This window comes from Solanum tuberosum, unplaced genomic scaffold (genome assembly GCF_000226075.1).
Source record: "Solanum tuberosum cultivar DM 1-3 516 R44 unplaced genomic scaffold, SolTub_3.0 scf00153, whole genome shotgun sequence".
NCBI classification, from domain to species: Eukaryota; Viridiplantae; Streptophyta; class Magnoliopsida; order Solanales; family Solanaceae; genus Solanum; species Solanum tuberosum.
This window is the reverse complement of record NW_006239082.1, coordinates 632759-652209: the sequence shown is the minus strand read 5'-3', so window position 1 is coordinate 652209 and position 19451 is coordinate 632759. Positions and strand designations below refer to the sequence as shown.

The window sequence follows — 19451 nt, the reverse complement described above, 5'->3', positions numbered from 1 at the left end:
CAAACGACCATGACTTTCAGTACAAAATGAGTTAGGAGACCCACAAGATATCAAATGAAAGATCTATGAGTCCTCTTTCAAATGCCATCGAGTTTGCTAATTTTCGAGCTCGTATGAGGGAGATATTCCCTCTTGAAGTCGGGCTGTCCATTTAAGGAAAGTTACCCGAAAATAGGAGGGGTATTTTAGTCTTTTCCTTACCCCCACTTATTCTTAACGTGGATTACACCCAATTAAGAGTCTAAAATGATTAGAATCAGTTTTATTCATCCCCAAAAGCGTTTAGTTTTTTAGAGAGAAGATTCAAGAGGAAAAAAATTTCAAAGTTTCAAGCGTTCGTTCAAGAAATTCAAGATTTCACCAAGAACCTAGTTCTTTGAGGTATGTAAGCTTCCATAGTGTTGGGTTTGTTCACCCACACGCCAATTATGAATTTCATTTGTGAATTTATCCATAAATATAGAGTAATTTAATTTTTTGATGAGTTCTTGATATGTATTCTTGAAGTTTCCTTATCAATTAAGTTGTGATGTAAGATTCTACTTGGGTCAACTTTAAACGACCATATCTCTTTAGAATATAAAGAGTTACGTGGCCTATAACCTATCAAATTAAAGGTATTTTAATCTACTTTCCAACGCCACCAATTTTGTGTCAAACCAATTTCTGAGTAAAAAGTTATAACCATTTTATTAACCTGATACAGTGCTGTTACGAATTAGCCGACATGAAAACATTAAAAAGGGTCGTTTTTGTCTTTTTACCTCCAAGAAAAACCCCAAATGAATTTCTTGACTAATAAAAGGCTCAAAACAATCATATTTTCATCTTTTAATTCATCATTCTCTTCTTTCTCAAACCGTAGGTGTCAGCCCCGAGCCTACACCCTAGGCGGGATTGGCACTCGAGAACTATTGCTGGCCCCAAGCGAGCCAAGTTGAACTGTCTCACTAGATAAAATTAGAAGGTTTTAAAAGTAAACATTCAACTAGCCAAAGTGGCAACTTAAGTCTCATAACAAAACAACTGAAATGCATAAGACTAATTAACTATAACTATCCATCTATGAAGCCTCTAAAACTATGAGGGATATCGGGAAAAGACCCCGGATCATCCTAACAACTGAAAATGCTAAAACATGAAAAAGGGATCCTTCGAAAAGCAAGGAGGCTCACCAAATGACTTTGGATGCTCAACTGGATCAACGAAGCGCTGAATGCTGATCCTGATTACATGTATCTGCATCATTTTATGATGTAGGCTAAATGGCATCAGTACATTGAATGTACGAGCATGCAAGGGGAAAACTTAAACATGACATAAGCTTGAAATGAAATCTGAAAAAACACTTACCTCAGCTTTTCTCAACTCATGGATACTCAACTCAATGCAGAAATAAACAACAGTAAAGATGCTGTTTATATGAAGCATGTAAAATAGTAGATAACATCTCAAAGTATTAGAAAATATAATAATATCTCAGTTGTACATAAGTATACAAAAATAAACTTGTGGGAGTTTCTCTAACTGACAACCATCACTATGAGTTATGTGATGATACAACGTCTCATCCACGCTGCCAAAACTATCCTATAACTTGCCGGGATATAGAACACCTCAACTAAGGGGATACACTAGTCTATGCTAAAAGCATTAAAGAATCATCTAAAAAGTATGACTCTTTCTACCCATGTTGGCTACATGGTTTATGGAGACTTGAGTTATTATGAACTCGTCCCCATATCGGTGATCAATACTACTCCCAAAATATACTCAACTCATATGTTTAAAAACATAAATCTTTCTCTGTGGTTTGAGGTTATTAATCAAAAACTTATTACTCAAAAACTTATCACTTAAAAGAGATGGAACTCAAAACTACTCATGAAAGCTGATTTGGAAATCAGTGTTTCCTCTCATCTTAAGTGTGAAAACATTTGATCTTTGGGGGTACTTAGTCCCCATACATCATTTTAAAGAAATGAACTCGGCTATACTCTTTCTCAAACTCAATGCTTAAGTCTTTAAAACAAGTTTAAAACAATTGTAAAAGACTTTTAAAAGACTCTAAGAACTCTTGACTTGCCTCTTAGCTCTACCTTGAATTTGAATTATGGATTCAAGAGTTATGATATCATGTTATTTATGATCTCTCGATGTTTAAACGTACTTTAGAGTGTAGGAAACAACTAGAAAACATAGGTACAATTTGAGGGAACTCAAACGGAAAGAAGTGGGAAAAGGTAGAGGACCTGGTGACCCTGGCGTACTGAATGGCGCAGGGCGCCAGAGCCCTAACTACAGAACTTGGGTTGGGGCAAACTAAGTGGCACAGCACCCCAGAGCCCAAACTACATTCTCCTCCTACTGGTGCACTGAGTGGCGCTGTGTGCCAGCCTCTTGCCCAGAAAATCCACGAATTTTCTTATTCATTTTTCCACCCTAAATAGTCTAGATTCGAATTGTTTCTTCCCCAAACACTTAGATTCGAATACCCAACCAAAGTGTACAAGAATCTAGTAAAAAATAACCTCAAATATCATGCAATAACTCACGAACTCCTCAAAATAGAAACTTCAACAAAATCCATCAAGAACTCAATTACTCTACTTTCAAGGACGTAAATACACTGAATTTAATAATGATTGACACGTGGGTGAACGAAAACAATGCTATGTGATCTCACATACCTCTTAGGAATTAACCCTTGGCGAAATCCGCAAGCAAAAGCTCAAGAACTTGATGAAACCTTAACTTTTCTCCTTTTTTCTCTTCTCTCAAGGCCCTAGTTTAATTTTGGAATACGTAAACTAAAACAAATCATTTTAGACCCCAAATAAATTACTAAAAATGAATTAAACTAATTGGGTAAGGAAAAGGCCAAAATACCCCTCTTAAATCCAGGTGACTTTCCTTATTCGGATAGCCCGAATTCAAATGGGTATATCTCCCTCATATGAGCTCAAAAATTAGAAAACTCGGTGGCGTTGGAAAGATAATTCAAATACCTTTCATTTGATGTCTGATGGCACACCTAACTTATCCTGTGCTGAAAGTTATGGTCATTTGAAGTTGACCCAAAACTCATACTTAACATAACTTGCCGAAATTTCCAAATTCAAATCTTTCCAAAAATATTTTCTTTCTAATTCTAGTTCTTTCAAATAGCGAGGTGTTACAATATATCCTCCTTGGGAACATTCGTCCTCAAATGAGATTACTCTGAGTAGACTAAGGGTGTAACATCTAGCATTCAGCTCAAACACCCAACAAGCAAAATATAAGTACAACATGCCAACTTAAAACAAATGCCAAGAAAAGATTAGTACCTTAGTTTGGGATTTCTCCGGACTCAATGAGATGTGGGTATCTCTTCTTCATATCCTCCTCAGCTTCCCAAGAAGCTTCCTCGACACACTGATTTCTCCACAGAACCTTGACTGATGCTACTTCCTTGGTTCTCAACTTGCGAACCTGACGATCTAGAATCTGCACGGGAATATTCTCATAAGATAAGATAAGATATCCTTAATACCAATATCTTTGGTAGGTATGATAAGTGATGGATCGCCCATACACTTCTTCAACATGGAAATGTGAAATACTGGATGAACCGCTGCTAACTCTTGGGGTAGCTCTAACTCATAAGCTACATTGCAAATCCTCTTAAATATCCTGTAAGGACCAATATTCCTGTGTCTAAGTTTCCCCTTCTTACCAAATCTCATAACACCCTTCATGGGTGAAACTTTCAAGTAAACCTAATCATCTACTTCAAACTCTAAGTCTCTTCTCCTAACGTTTGTATAGGATTTGTGACGACTCTGTGTTGTTTTCAATCTCTCTTGAATAACCTTCACTTTTTCCACAGCCTGATGAACTAAGTCTGGTCCTATCAACCCAACTTCACCAACCTCAAACCATCTGATAGGAGATCTACATCTTCTCCCATAAAGAGCCTCATACGGAGCTATTTGGATGCTAGAGTGGTAACTATTATTATAAGCAAACTCTATGAGAGGTAGGTGTTCATCCCAATTACCTTTGAAATCAATCACACAAGCACTCAACATATCTTATAAAGTCTGAATAGTGCGCTCTGCTTGACCATCAGTCTGAGGATGAAAAGCAGTACTCAAGTTCACATTCAAACCCAAACCTTTCTGGAATGACTTCCAAAATTGTGCACCTCTATCTGAAATAATTGACATTGGAACTCCATGAAGTCTGACTACCTCTTGAAGATGCAACTTGGCATAATCCTCTGCTGAATTGGTAGTCTTTACAAAAAAAAAAGGGTTGATTTAGTCATTCGATCTACAATCACCCAAATGGAATCGTGTTGCCTGTGAGACTGCGACTAACCTGTAATAAAGTCCATATTGATCATCTCCTATTTCCATTCCGGAATCTCTATATTCTGAGCCATACCACCAGGCCTTTGGTGCTCTACCTTTACTTGTTGGCAATTCCTACACTTAGCAATGAACTCTGCAATGCCCTTCTTCATACTACTCCACTAGTAAACCTCTCTCAAATCACAATCCATCTTTGTGGAATCCGAGTGGATAGAATATCTGGAGCTATGAGCTTCCTCCATGATCCTCTCTTGGAGTTCATCCACCTTTGGTACACACAATCTACCTTGATACCTCAATACACCATCTCCCCCTTGTTCAAAAGCCATCACTTTTTGCTTATGAACATTTGCCTTCAATTCAAGCAAAATAGGATCTTGGTCTTGTTTTGTCTTTAACTTCAGACACTAATGATTATTCAACCCCATTCATCACCACTACTCCTCCTTCATTGGAATCCATTAAACGAACTCCTAATCGGGCAAGTCTATGCACATCTTTTGCTAACTCTTTCTTGTCTTCCTCAAAATGGGCGGTACTACCCATAGACAATCTACTCAAAGCATCAACAACAACATTAGCCTTACCTGGGTGATAAAGAATACTCATGTCATAATCCTTAAGTAATTCCAACTACCTCCTATGTCTGAGATTAAGCTCTTTTTGGCTAAACACATACTAAAGACTTTTATGATCGGTGAACACATCTACATGAACACCATAAAGATGATGGCACCATATTTTCAAAGAAAATACTATGGCAGCCAACGCTAGATCATGGGTTGTGTAATTATGTTCGTGAACCTTAAGCTGTCTAGATGCATAAGCTATAACTTTGCCATTCTGCATTAATACACAACCCAATCCAACTTTGGACGCATCATAATATACCACAAAACCTTGCGTACCCTCTGGTAAGGTCAACACTGGGGCCGTAGTCAACTGCTTTTTCAATTATTGAAAACTTTTCTCAAAACTTCAAACCATTGAAACTTAACTGTTTTCTGAGTCAACTTGGTCAAAGGAGATGAAATAGATGAGAAACCCTCGACGAACTTTCTATAATAGCTAGCCAATCCCAAGAAACTCCTAATATCAGTTGGAGACTGGGTCTAGGACAATTCTGCACTGCCTCTATCTTTTGCGTATCGGCTCGAATTCCATCACCAAAAATAATATGGCCTAAGAAGGCCATAGACTTAAGCCAAAATTCACACTTAGAAAATTTATCATATAATTCCTTATCCTTTAGAGTTTGAAGGACTATTCTGAGATGACTAGCATGATCTTCCTCGTTCCTCGAATAGATTAGAATGTCATCAATGAATATGATATCAAACATATCCAAATAAGCAAATAAGGCTTGAATACTCTGTTCATAAGGTCCATGAATGCTGTAGGAGCATTGGTTAAACCAAATGACATAATTAGGAACTCATAATGACCATAGCGGGTCCTGAAAGCTGTCTTAGGAATATCACTTTCTCTTACTTTCAACTGATGATAGCCAAATCTGACGTCTATCTTATAAAAACAAGTGGCACCCTAAAGTTGATCGAAAAGATCACCAATTCTCGGAAGAGGATACTTATTCTTGATAGTAACCTTGTTCAACTGATGGTAATCTATACACATCTAAGAGAAACATCGTTCTTCCTCACAAATAAGACCGGTGCGCCCCAAGGTGAGACACTTGGTCGAATAAAACCTTTCTAAAAAAGATCTTTCAAATGCTCTTTTAACTTTTTTAACTCTGCTGGAGCCATTCTATACGGAGGAATAGAGATAGGACGAGTATTAGGAAGAATATCTATATCGAAGTTTATTTCTCTCTCAAGAGCGACTGGAAACTCACTCACAACTGGAACTAACTGAATTGGTGGTGTCTCAATACTAAAGTCATTAAATCAGACTTAAGTGATAGAAACAACCCTTGGAAACTAACTTTCTCGCCTTAAGGTACGAAATAAAATTACCCTTAGGCACTGCAGAACTACTCCTCCACTCAATAACTGGCTTATTAGGAAACTGGAACTTAACAACTCGAGTTCTACAAATGACTGAGGCATAACAGGCATGAAGCCAGTCCATACCTATAATGACATCAAAATCTACCATATCTAACTCAACTAAGTCATCTATGGTGTTCTTTTGATTGATGGAAATGGTACAATCACGATAGACTCTCTCAGCTAGAATACACTCACCAATAGGTGTAGAAACACTGAAGGGCTTAAGAAGTTGCTCAGAAAGAATATAAAAGTTCATGGCAATATAAGAAGTCACAAAAGATAGACTCGCTCCTGGATCTAGCAAAGCATAAACATTAAAAGTAAAGACTTTGATCATACCAGTGACAACATCCGGAGAATTCTCTTACTTTTGGGGACTAGTAATAGCATATAGACGGTTTGCTCCTCCGCTAGTCCCCGAAGTATCTCCTCTAGGTGCAGCTCTGTTTGGTGGAGCAACTAAAGAAGATCCCTATTTCCACAACCCTGCTTATTCTTAGGGCTCTTTTTCATGAAGTTACCCTCTTTACCCCACTTGAAGAAACCAGTGGAGCCATCATGACACGTTCCTGAGAGGTTCCTACCATATTTAGCACATGTAGGAGCCCATTTACCTCCTTGTGCCACACTACCTTGAGACTGTGCAGGTCTAGCTCTGAAGTTTTGTGCATTCTGATTATTGAACTCACCTATATTCCTTGGTGCAGGTGCACTAGTAGATTATAGAGTAGGTCTCTTTTGCTTATGTTGGAAAGATGACTGGTTGACATTACTCTTCTGCTGTCCGAACTCATTCCCTGATGTCTTGGCCTTCTTTGTTTCTAAACTCTTCTCTAACCCTCATCTTATCCTCCTCAACCTGCTGCACATGGATCATCAACCTTACTATGTCCATATCTCTTATTAGCATAACTGCCTTGCCCTCTTTGCTTGAGAGACGAGACAATCCAGCAACAAACAAACTCATCCTGCTCCTCGTGTCAGCAACCATCTCCGGAGCATAATGGGAAAGTTGGGTGAACTTAAGGTTGTACTCGTGCATGCTCATTGATTCCTGCTTAAGAGTACGAAATTCTCATACCTTTGCTTCTCTCAGTTCCCAAGGAAAGAAACTCCCCAAGAAGGCCTCCTCAAACATAGCCCAACTCACAAGTGGTGCACCTTCAACTCTATTCTTCTTCCATTGATCAAACCAGATTCTAGCGACACCCTTCAGTTGGTATGCAACTAGTTCCACTCTAGAAGAATCAGTAACATGCATAATCTCAAAAACCTTCTTAAGCTCTTCAATAAACTTTTCCCGATCCTCAGTGACACTTGAACCAATGAAGCTTGGAGGATTCATCCTTAGGAATTCACGGATTCTAAACGTATCAACCACATCCTGTCGAACCCCTCTTTGTTGCCCAACTTGATTAGTCACAACTTGACTCAACATTCAGATAGCTTCCCAAAATTCAGCATTAGTGACCTCTCATTGGGGTTGCACTTCTGGTGCATTAGGTACCCCTTGTTCCTCAACGTTCCTCCTAGTAGGACGAACTCGGACAACTCTTCGTGGAGGCATGATCTAAAAGTCACGCGCAAGCACGAATTAGAAATAAACTTTTATAGAGATAAACTCTATCGCACGAAATGAGTATGAATTAAGTGAGATAGTTCCTAAATGTTGCAGCCTCCTAATTATAGATGTGGAGCGCTTCACACCGATAACTAGGACTCTAAAGACACGACTTCATATACTCACTAGGACTCATGAACTCTATTCTTTGATACCAAGTTTGTCAAGCCCCGAGCCTACACCCTGGGCGGGACTAGCACTCGAGAACCATTGCTGGACCCAACAGAACCCTTGGCCTAGCTAGACTCTCAACGGAAGACTTACCTGACATAAAATATACTTAAATACAATCTTAACTGAACTGTCTCAATAGATAAACTTAGAATGTTTTAAAAGTAAACATTCAACTAGCCAAAGTGGCAACTTAAGTCTCATAACAAAACAACTGAAATGCATAAAACTAATGAACTATAACTATCCATCTATCAAGCCTCTAAAACTATGAGGGATGTCAGGACAAGATCCCCGATCATCCTAACAACTAAAAATGCTAAAACATGAAAAAGGGATCCTCTGGAAAGCAATGAGGCTCACCAAATGACTCTGGATGCTCAACTGGATCACGAAGCACTGGATGCTAATCCTGATTACCTGTATCTGCATCATAAAATGATGCAGGACAACTGATATCAATACATTGAATGTACAAGCATGCGAGGGGAAAACTTAAACATGACATAAGCTTGAAATGAAATCTGAAAGAAACACTTGCCTCAGCTTTGCTCAACTCATGGATACTCAACTCAATGCAGAAATAAACAACACTAAAGATGCAATTTATATGAAGCATGTAAAACAGTAGATAACATCTTAAAGTATTATAAAATACAATAATATCTCAATTGTACATAAGTATACAAAAATAAACTTTGTTTGAGAGATTCTCTAACCGACAACTATTACTATGAGCTATGTGATGATACAACGTCTCACCCACGCTGTCAGAACTATCCTATAACTTGCCGGGATATAGAACGCCTCAACTAAGTGGATCCACTAGTCTATGCTAAAAGCATTAAGGAATCATCTAAAAGTATGACCCTTTCTACCCACGTTAGCTACACGGTTTATGGAAACTTGAGTTATAATAAACTCATCACCATATCGGTGCTCAATACTACTCCTAAAATATACTCAGCTCATATGTTTAAAAACATAACTCTTTCTCTGTGGTTTGAGGTTATTACTAAAAAACTTATCTCTTAAAAGAGATGGAACTCAAAACTACTCATGAAAACTCATTTGAAAATCGTTGTTTCTTCTCATCTTAAATGTGATACCATTTGCTCTTTGGGGGTACTTAGTCCCCATACATCATTTTAAAGAAATGAACTTGGCTCTACTCTTTCTCAAACTCAATACTTAAGTCTTTAAACCAAGTTTAAAACAATTGTAAAAGACTTTCGAAAGACTCTAAGAACTCTCTTGACTTGACTCTTAGCACTACCTTGAATTTTAATTATGGATTCAAGGGTTATGATCTCATGTTATAGATGATCTCTTAATGTTTAGACGTACCTTAGAGTGTAGTGATGAGTCAGAGATTTCAAATCATTTAGGGCTCTATTTTGATAGTATAAGTGTCTTCAAATGACTAATTTATGCTCTAAACTGATGTTAAAATGTTGATTTACAGCTATGAAGGCTAAGGAGTAAGTCAAGGATATGACAGGACAAAAAAGAGCTAAAAAGTGAAAGAAGTGAAGAGAACCGATCTTGGTGATCGCCAAGACCACTCGGTGAACCGCCGAGTGACTCATCACTCTGCCCGAAGTTCCAGCATGCCAGCCCTACAGATGAGAGAAACTGGGCGAAGCACAAACCCTATCGGTGAAGCACCGACTGGGTCGATGAAGCACCGACTGGATTGGCGAAGCACCGACTGGATCGACGAAGAAAGGTTAGATCGGTGAAAGTTACAGAATGCGCCATGAAAATGCAAGCAGATTGGTGATCCAAAGGAGCGAAGGGGGAAATGCGGAATCCATTGGCGACGCCGACATAGATCTCCTAAAGTTACAGTGCATAATTGGATGAAAACACAAAACTCGAAGGCGATGCACAGGGGCGTTGGCGAGTTGCCAACCAGTCGGCGAAGCCCAACTTTCCTCGCTGATTTGCCCCAAATGGCCAAATTTTGGATCAGTATAAATTGATATTTTGAAGAGAGAAGGTATCCAAACATTGGGAAATTCATACCCAGAACGGAAATACATTGTTCTTGCTCAGTTTCAAAAGTTTTCAAGAAGATTTCGAGTTGGGTTTCGTAATAGAAGCTAAATTTACTCATTTTAAGGTTGTGGAAATCAATTCCCAACTATGGAGCATGTAATAGGTATTGACTTTTCACTTTTTATGATGACTAGCTAAAACCCCATTCTCTGGGGTTTGACCATGTGATTAATTGCTTAATTTAGCTGATGGGTTCTAGAAATTATTGATTGTTTTGCTAATTTAAAGTGGGTCTGATTTCTTGCTGCTGTTATTTTGATGTATTGAATGTTTATTTCATTGCTACTAGAGTTTTATGCTTGCTTGAGATAGAAGTTTTAAACCAAGGCCATAAATTAGCACTCGTAGTGATTGTGCTATTGTGGGTTCAACTCGAGAGAGCAAATCCTAAGTCTCGTTCTACCTATCTAGCTTGAGAGAGTGGATGGAGTGAGCTTGTGGGCTGATTTCTATGGTTAGTCTGTTGAGGTTCGAGAGAACTCAATTGAAGCGAGGTAGTTGTTTGAGAGCAAGCTACTTCATAAGGTCCATTCTACGCGCGATGATTTAGTAACTTTTAGTAATTAGCAAACACCCATTTAGCATAATTGGCAGTTGATTGGTTCCTGGTGCTTTCATTTGCACTCATCCTTTCACCTGATCACAAACGCCTCACAATAAATGGTAAGTTGATTCAACTACAACACAAAGAAATCACTATTTAAATTCATATTTGGGGGACTAGAGCATGAGAATCCCCATGAGCATATTCGTAATTTCATGGAAGTGTGCAGCCCGTTCTTAGTCAAGGATGTTACACAAGAATCAATTAGGCTCCGGTTGTTCCCGTTCTATTTAATGGGAGACGGAACCAAGTGGTTAGCAAATCTACCAAGTAATTCCATTTTGTCATGGGAGGAGCTTACCGACGCATTATACGTAAGGTTCTTTCCACCCTCAAAGATGGTGAAATTGCGTGACAACATCCAAACTTCAACAGAGTAGAAAAGGAACCAATTCATGAGACTTGGATGAGATATCGAAAGTTGCTATTATAATGTCCTACTCATGGGCTTTCGGGTGATGTGATTAGACTCAGTGAACAAAAGAGTAGCCGACCAGCTGGCCCGATGAGGGATAATGCTCCAACCATTTGAGGTTGCCTCAACCCTTCTTGATGAATTGACAATGATTAATCAGGCATGGTACACTTAAGAGGACCAAGTTTCCCTCTTTAGTTTTAGGATGAGAAAAGAGAAACTTAAGAAGGAGAAAAAGATGGATGAGAATATTAACAAAATGATGTCCCAAATGGAGTTGTTACAAAAGCAAGTGTTAGAAAAGGTTGGTGCAACCAAAGAAGTCATAAAAGTGTTTAAAGTTGAGGAGGGTTCTCACCCGTGCTAATTAAAGCCGGGTGGGAATCAAGGTTGGAATGAGAAGGGTTCTCACCCATGCTATTTAAAGTCGGGTGGGAATCAAGGTTGGAACTTGCATAAGGAGGAAGAGCAGAGATGATACTATCAAGAATGGACTGAACAAAATGACCCTTGGAGGAGAGAAGAGAGTCATGAAGAGGACCACACACACAATCAAGTGACAACCTAAGATCAAAGGGTAGTTCGGGTAGCCTACGAGTGGATGATTTGTTGTCGCATATCCTAGATAAGTTTGAAGGATCTGATGACATGCTTAAGGAGATGAAAACTGATTTCTCGTCATTGAATAATAGAGTGAATTCTCACTCAGATGCAATCAAGAAACTTGAGGGTCAAGTGAGTCAACTTTCAGAACACCTAGAACCCATGGCATTTGAAAGGGGTGAAGCTGAATGCGCAACAACTTTGAGGGCTGACTATGACAAATATTTGGTAGTTTTGACTCGAAGTGGATAGATAGCGGTCGGTAATGTGAAAGGTAATAATGGGATGAACACTCATGAAAAGGAGAAAGCTATCAATGAGGTAGATGGGCTTGTTCAAGCACCGGAAAGTGATATGATCAAAGAGAAGGAGGAAAGACCTAAGCAAAACCCCGCCGACGAGTTGCAAAAAGATAAATAGAAGGGCATCCCAACTCCAAAGATAGTGCAACCTCTTCCCCAAAAATAGCTCCCCCATTTCCTCAATGTATCAAAAATAAAAATGAGGATGAAAAGTTCAATAAATTTCTATCCTTGTTTAAGACACTTTCTATTAATCTTGCATTAGTGGAAGAATTATTGGAGATGTCGGGTTATGCTAAATTCATGAAGGAGCTGGTCCCTAAGAAGAGAAATATGGACTTCAAAACAATTGAAGTTTCTCATAATTGTAGTGCCGTTATGACTAGTGAGATGATTATAAAGAAACAGGATCCTGAGGCATTCACCATCCCATGCACCATTGGTATGCTTCAATTGATTAAAGCTTTATATGATTTTGGAGCAAGTATCAATTTGATGCCCTATGCAATCTTTAAACAACTTGGGATGGGTGAACCAAAATCAACCACAATGCGGCTCCTTATGACAGATCGGTCAATCAGACACCCCGTTGGAATACTCTATGACATATTGGTAAAGGTGGATCGATTCATATTTCTGGCTGATTTTGTTATTCTTGATTTTGAGATTGATACTGATGTTCCTATTATTTTTGGTAGACAATTTTTAGCAACTGGAAGGGCCCTTATGGATGTTGAAAGTGGGGAGTTGAAATTCCGGGTGAACGAAGATGAGGTCACCTTTAATGTGTGCAAATCAATGAAACACCCGAGTGATATTTATGTGGTTTCAACGATTGATATAATTGATGCAGCGATGGCCAGTGTGAGCTAATTGATGTGTATGAGTGAACCTCGAGGCTGTTCTATCGAATTATGATGAGATCGAAGGTTAAGGGTATTATGAAGTGGTAGCTACTCTATCAGGATTAGGTGAATACTCAAGAAACCCACTGAAGCTCGACATTGATCTAAGGAATCGAGAAAATCCTCCCGCCAAACCATCCACGGAGGAACCATCAAAGCTTGAGTTGAAAGTGCTCCCCGCTCATCTTCGATATGCATTTTGGGGGGCAAATAACACCTTGCCCGTTATCATTCCAATTGATTTGCTTGAATGGGATTTAAAATTGCTTCTTGAGGTGTTGAGAAGGTACATAAAGGCTATAGGGTTGACTATCGCTGACACTATGGGTATTCCACCCGACATTTGCACTCACAAGATTCAATTTGATAGTGAGTGCAAACCGAGTGTCGAACATCAAAGGAGATTGAACCAACTAATGCTAGAGGTGGTAAAAAAAAGAGATGATCAAGTGGTTGGATGCAAATGTGATTTACCCTATTGCAGATAGAAAATGGGTGAGTCCGGCACAATGTGTACCCAAAAATGGTGGCATCACGGTAGTCTCAAATGAAAAAGAGGAACTTGTTTCTATGAGACTAGTAATTGGATGGAGGGTATGCATGGATTATCAGAAGTTAAATTCTTGGACTGAAAAGATCACTTTCCCATGCCTTTTATGGATCAATGCTTGATCGGCTTTCGGAGCGCGGATGGTATTGTTTCTTGGATGGTTATTCCGGGTACAACCAAATCTCTATAGCACTGGAGGATCAAGAGAAAACCACTTTCACTTGCCCCTATGGAACTTTTGCTTTGAAAAAGGATGCCTTTAGGGTTGTGTAATGCCCTGACGACATTTCAATGTTGCATGTTGTCTATTTTTGCTAACATGGTGGAAGATTCAATGGAAGTTTTCATGGATGACTTCTCAGTTGTGGACGATTCTTTTGAAACATGTTTGGCACACCTTGGGCAGGTTCTTCAAAGATGTGTGGAAACCAATTTAGTCTTAAATTGGGAGAAATGTCACTTCATAGTTAGAGAATGTATAGTTTTGGGTCACAAGGTATCACAAAAAGGGTTGGAGGTCGACAAGGCCAAGATTGAGATTTTGGAGGATATGCTTTGAGCTTGCATTATGGAGTTTGAGGGTAGTTGGGACAAACACTTCACTTTGATATATTTTTCTTATAATAATAGCTACCAATCGAGTATTGGAATGACTCCTTATGAAGCCTCATACAGAAGAAAATGCTGGACCCCTCTTTGTTGGAGTGAAGTTGGTGAAAGAAAGCTTGTTGGTCCTGAAATTGTGCAACAAACAGAGGACAAGGAAAAAATTATAAAGGATCGTCTAAAGATTTCTTCGAATAGACAAAAGTCGTACGCTGATCTTAGAAGGCGTGACATTGAATATCAAGTTGGAGATAAAGTATTCTTAAAGGTGTCTCCGTAGAAAGAGATTATGAGATTTTCCAAAAAGGAAAACTTAGTCCTCGATTTATTGGACCTTATGAGATACTTGAAAGGGTTGGACCAGTTGCATATAAATTAGCTTTGCCACCGGAGTTAGACAAGATCCACAATGTCTTTCATGTTTCTATGCTCAGAAGATATCGTTCTGATCCATCGCATGTTCTTCCAGTTGAATCTATTGAGGTTAATCCTGACTTGACTTATAATGAAGAACCTATCCGAATTGAAGCTTAAGAAGTAAAGCAACTTAGAAACAAGAGAATCCACTTAGTAAAGGTACTTTGGAGGAATCATTCTGGAAAAGAAGCTACCTGGGAGAGAGAAGAAGACATGAGGACCCAGTATCCGCACTTGTTTTAGGACTAGTTTAAGGTAAATTTCGAGAAGAAATTTCTTTAAGGGGGAGAGAGTTGTAACACCCCTAGTTACTAACCAAGAGTCGCTTGTCGATACACCATTGCTTAATTACTACAGTATGTTTTACTCTCATTTGGGGAACTTGAAATGTTGTGATATTTGCAAACTTGCTTAACATTAATTGTGATTGTAATTTATGGGATTGTATAGGGGTATTTGCGTTATATTCTAGTTGGAATTATCCATAACTTGAAAGGGAGGTGAGGTATATACATATTCGTATATATGTATACTTTTGGGCAGCCAACCTTTGACTTTTGGCTGTATCTAGTAAGTGATAAATATCACTTTTATAACATATAATTTCACACCTCCTCTATAAGAATTCGTGTCCTTTAACTCTAAGAAACTTGTAGAACTTCCTCTAACAATATTACTCACAAAATTCCAAGAAAATCTTGGTCCTTTTGGCTGGAATTCGAGATACACCCTTCTCTTTTGTGAGTAGTCAAAATCTGTTTTTGAGCTAAGTAGTGTTTAGTACTTTTGGAATATCTCGTTCTCTAGAACTCATTTTTCTGTGAATAAATATGATTTGGAAAGCTAATTCTTATACCTACAACTCTTATGTTTATGTATAACTCTAATTTATCTGTTATGGATTCGAAATATTGGATGCAACATAGGACAAGTTCTGTCCAGATTTAGGATTTAGAAATCCTGTATGAACAACTGTTATTGTTTCGATGAAATCGTTTTGTACAAAATGTATTTTGCGGTGATTCTTGATTTTTTGCAACCTTAAGAGATGTACCTACATCTTTCATGAAGGATATACAGTCCAGTTTTTCCGTTTTTCTTTTCAAATCTAAGTTGCGACATGAGGTACTAGGCTGGCCAGAATTACTGTTTTGGGAGCATAGTCGTATTTGTACAGGCTAAGCTTACTTGTGATGATAATCCTGTTTTACATCAACATTATTGAGATATTAGGAATTAATGAAGTTATTTAATTTTATTTTAAGGTTTTATATACTCGTGGACAGTTTGAGGACCTTGATACGTTGGTTGGTCTACGGTTTGAACTCTAAAATTTGTGTTGGACTGTTTCAAAGCTAAGCACTGAGGTTTGTGTATAAACTTGTACTTGTACTCTTTTTACTTGCTGGTATATCTGAAAGTTTATCTTGGTACCTTGGTTACCTCTTGTCACTTTGCATTGTCGTGTTGGTATCCTTTAAGACATTAAAGACTCTTGTGTAACTCGCCCACTTGTACGGATTGTTTGATCACTTGGCACTTTTGTTTGGACCTTGTCCTTCTTGTGGCTGTGACTTTGTCACTATTGGCATGCCTCTTGATTCAGATCATTTGCCATCTTGACTCTGGATTTTTAGTCCGTCTTAAGAATGGAAGTTGTCCATTTTAAGTACGAACTAGAAAGCCATTTTTAATATGGTTCTTGGTTCTCTTGATTATTGGGCCTTGACCCTTCTTGATACACCGCGTCGGCCCTTCTTGATACCTTCTTGTGCTTGGTGTGACAACACGATGTATATATTGGGCGAGCCTTGTTATTGAATCTCTTGGAAAATGGTGCTATGAGCGTTCTTGACATTTGGATCTTTAAAATATCAAACTTTATACTCTTTTATATATTGTTTACTTGATTTATTTGTTATGTTTCAATTGTGCTGCCTATGACTTGAGAAAGGTAGCTTGGTGAATCTGAGGGCTCCGAACCTATAGTTTTTTCACCACTAAGATATATGCTTAGCGATAGTTGTTTCTATCATAGGGATTGATCGAGAGGAGGCATGAAGCTGGCCTTTGGAGATGGAGATTTTGAGAGCCTTAAGGAAGATCACATTTGCATATAGGCATCTATAGTTTGTATAACCTTGGGACTTGTACATGATCTATGTGTTGTATGCTTACATGAAATTTTGAGGGCTAATTTGAATATGTCACCATGGGTTGTAATATAAGTATGGATATATGTTTTGTTCTTTTGGGGTATGTAACCCAAGTCTTGTAATATATTAAATTTACTATTTGTTTGGAATGGTTGTGTGAAGCATGAACCGACTAATTTGGGTACTCGGAAGTTGGTAATATTCTTTTTATATCATTTTTGCAGTGTGAGGATAATATATGCATGAAATCTCATAAGTAATTTGCTTAGATTATCTTGGATGGATTTTTCCCGCCGTAAGTTAATATCTATGCAGTTTCGATTTGACGCAAATAAATGTTTAAATGGGCAGGATGCACATCTTTAACTATTTTTTTTATGAACCTTATCCCCCTACTAGATTTTAATCAATACACCCTACATTAATTTCTTTTAAATGCGCAAGTATTAAAGTAGATTCCTTCTTAAGTGGTAGTATCCTTCAGAAAGAGTCGCTACATTTCTTGCACTTCTTGACATGCCTTCTTTTTTCACAACACCCCCAACTTAGGCTTTTGGCCTAAGTTGGCTATTCAATCAACCACAAATCAAGAGGATTATGGGTAATGGATTAAGAAAGGTCATGTTTTCATCAAGTTTCATCCAAGAAAAGATAAGGCTCAAAGGGTGTTCAAAAGTGATTCACACACACTCACAAGGTAGGTCACAAAAGAGGTATATGTCAAATTGTTTCACACTCTTCAAAGTTACTTAAGATCATATCATGAGATCACATCACTTAGTCAACTAGACCAACAGGGCGAATTCTAGGTGTCATCATGCATAGTTCACGGTAAGCTCATCACACAAGGCATTGACACCAAAGTCAAACAAGACTCCACACTTTCGCTAGTGTGCAATGTTCATCGCAAGAAACTCAATTTTATAATTGGCTAATCACAACGAGATGCAAAAAGTTCACATATTGTCTTATGCAACTTCATTTGGCCTCGTCGTAGCCATACGTTTATGTTTGTTTGATTATGAGCACTATTTGAGTCATCGGTATTGATCAAAACTGAGACTTAAATTTGCAAAAGAACAGCCACAATCAAGTACATACAAGAGGTGGCGAATTTCTTTTCGGATGGGTCAAAAATCATTTACAATTGAAGCATAAGGAGCCACAAGCTCAAACATACACAAAGCAGTATAGAGCACAATTATAAGCACAACAACCCAAATACAAAATCATAAAAGAATAATAATATTCACACAAAAGGTGGGCCTTACCCCACCAAGAATAAAAATCATTTTTCCTCAAATGCAAATGAAGTAAAAGTATCCAAAAAGAAAGATAGAGAGGGAGGTAAAGAGGGAATCCTGGCTAAGCATTCGCTCTATCTGTCTGGGCATCAGTTCACGGTGCGTCAGCCTAGACTTGGGCATCAGTGCCCGGAGTCACCTCAGAAGTACCAGCTCCACCGAAGAGAGCAAAAGGTGCATCTGCTAGGGAATCCTGCATAACAGCTTCTACCATGATCTCATCCATCCTAACAAGGTCTCCATATGCAGCTCCCTCAGCCTCCCTAAGGTCCGGCAAGTCTCTGTATATGCTCTCATCCCGGATGTCCATCTACTCCTCGTCGATTTCAACATCCGACTCATCAACTGCAGCCTCCTCCCTGTGCATCTCTCCAGTGGTAGCCGGAGGAATGTCTGAGGTCTCAGGAGCATCTAGATCATCTGTAGCCTCCAGTAACAAAGTGAAGTCAGTAGACTTTAGATAGTCTATGTCCTTCCTCAAGTCTACTACCTCGACTTTTAAATTCAAAACCTTAGAGGTCTCCCCCTGCCTGCTCTCACATGATGTGATTCTAGCAGTTAGATCATTAACAGAAGCACAGAGGGGAGTCAATGCAACTATTATGGCAGCTTCAATCATCAGGGGGATATCTCTCTCCAGTCTGGTAGCTCTCACGTCAGCTGACTGAGCAAGATGCCCCATCTTCAGGATCAATGCCTTAGTAATCTTGGGATGCTGGGAGGAAGTGGACGTGCCTGGAGCATGTGAAGAACAAGTAGAGGCAAAAGTACCTTAAGGCCCAGAGACTGGAGTAGGCAAAAATGCCTCTGTAGATATCGAGTCAACATCTACCTTCGTGGATGTGTCCATCGGGGCTGCCCTCCTCCTGTCTACCTCCTCTCTAGTATACTCGGCCTCAATACGTCAGATGTCGATAGAGGAAGATAGGATCACCTCAAAATCTCTAGTAGCAGCTTGAGGCACTCGAGTGCGCTGGCACAACTCTGTGATCAATACAGGAAATGGTAGAGAAGTCTACCTCTGCTTGGCCCTCATGGTCATTTCTTGTTAAATAATGAGTCCTAAGTCGATGCTCCTTCAGGATATGATGGATTCAAGATAAGCTGCCTTAGGATGACATAGAATGGACTCATTCTGGGATGACAATATGGTGCTGCTAATTAATCCAAACCAGAAACGAGTTGCAATACTCAAATATTTGTTTTCAATGGGGACCCCTACCTCAATCCACTTTGGGGTAACATCGGAAATCAGTGGGCCCAACCAGCCTTTCAATTCATCTAATGATTGAGTGATGGGCAATCCATCGTACGGACGTGTTGAATGTAGAGATTTTCCCAAAACAATGTTGATGTGCTCGTTGTT

General features: G+C 38.9%; 1 protein-coding gene across 1 annotated transcript; it reads left to right on the top strand.

The window, feature by feature from the left end:
• The first annotated feature begins 12429 nt into the window (after positions 1–12429).
• On the top strand, positions 12430–14488 carry LOC102586401 (uncharacterized). Its single transcript, XM_015311384.1, has 3 exons — positions 12430–13009; positions 13113–13338; positions 14233–14488. Exons 1-3 carry the CDS (start codon positions 12430–12432, stop codon positions 14486–14488), a joined length of 1062 nt encoding a protein of 353 aa, XP_015166870.1.
• The last annotated feature ends 4963 nt before the right edge of the window (positions 14489–19451 follow it).

Excerpts from the sequence above, each read along its gene's own strand:
- LOC102586401 (XM_015311384.1), top strand. The coding sequence starts at position 12,430 with ATGTCGGGTTATGCTAAATTCATGAAGGAGCTGGTCCCTAAGAAGAGA. Across the intron at positions 13,010-13,112 it reads AATTGATGCAGCGATGGCCA|GATTAGGTGAATACTCAAGA; the intron begins GTGTGAGCTAAT and ends CTACTCTATCAG. Across the intron at positions 13,339-14,232 it reads CTTCTTGAGGTGTTGAGAAG|CTACCAATCGAGTATTGGAA; the intron begins GTACATAAAGGC and ends TTATAATAATAG.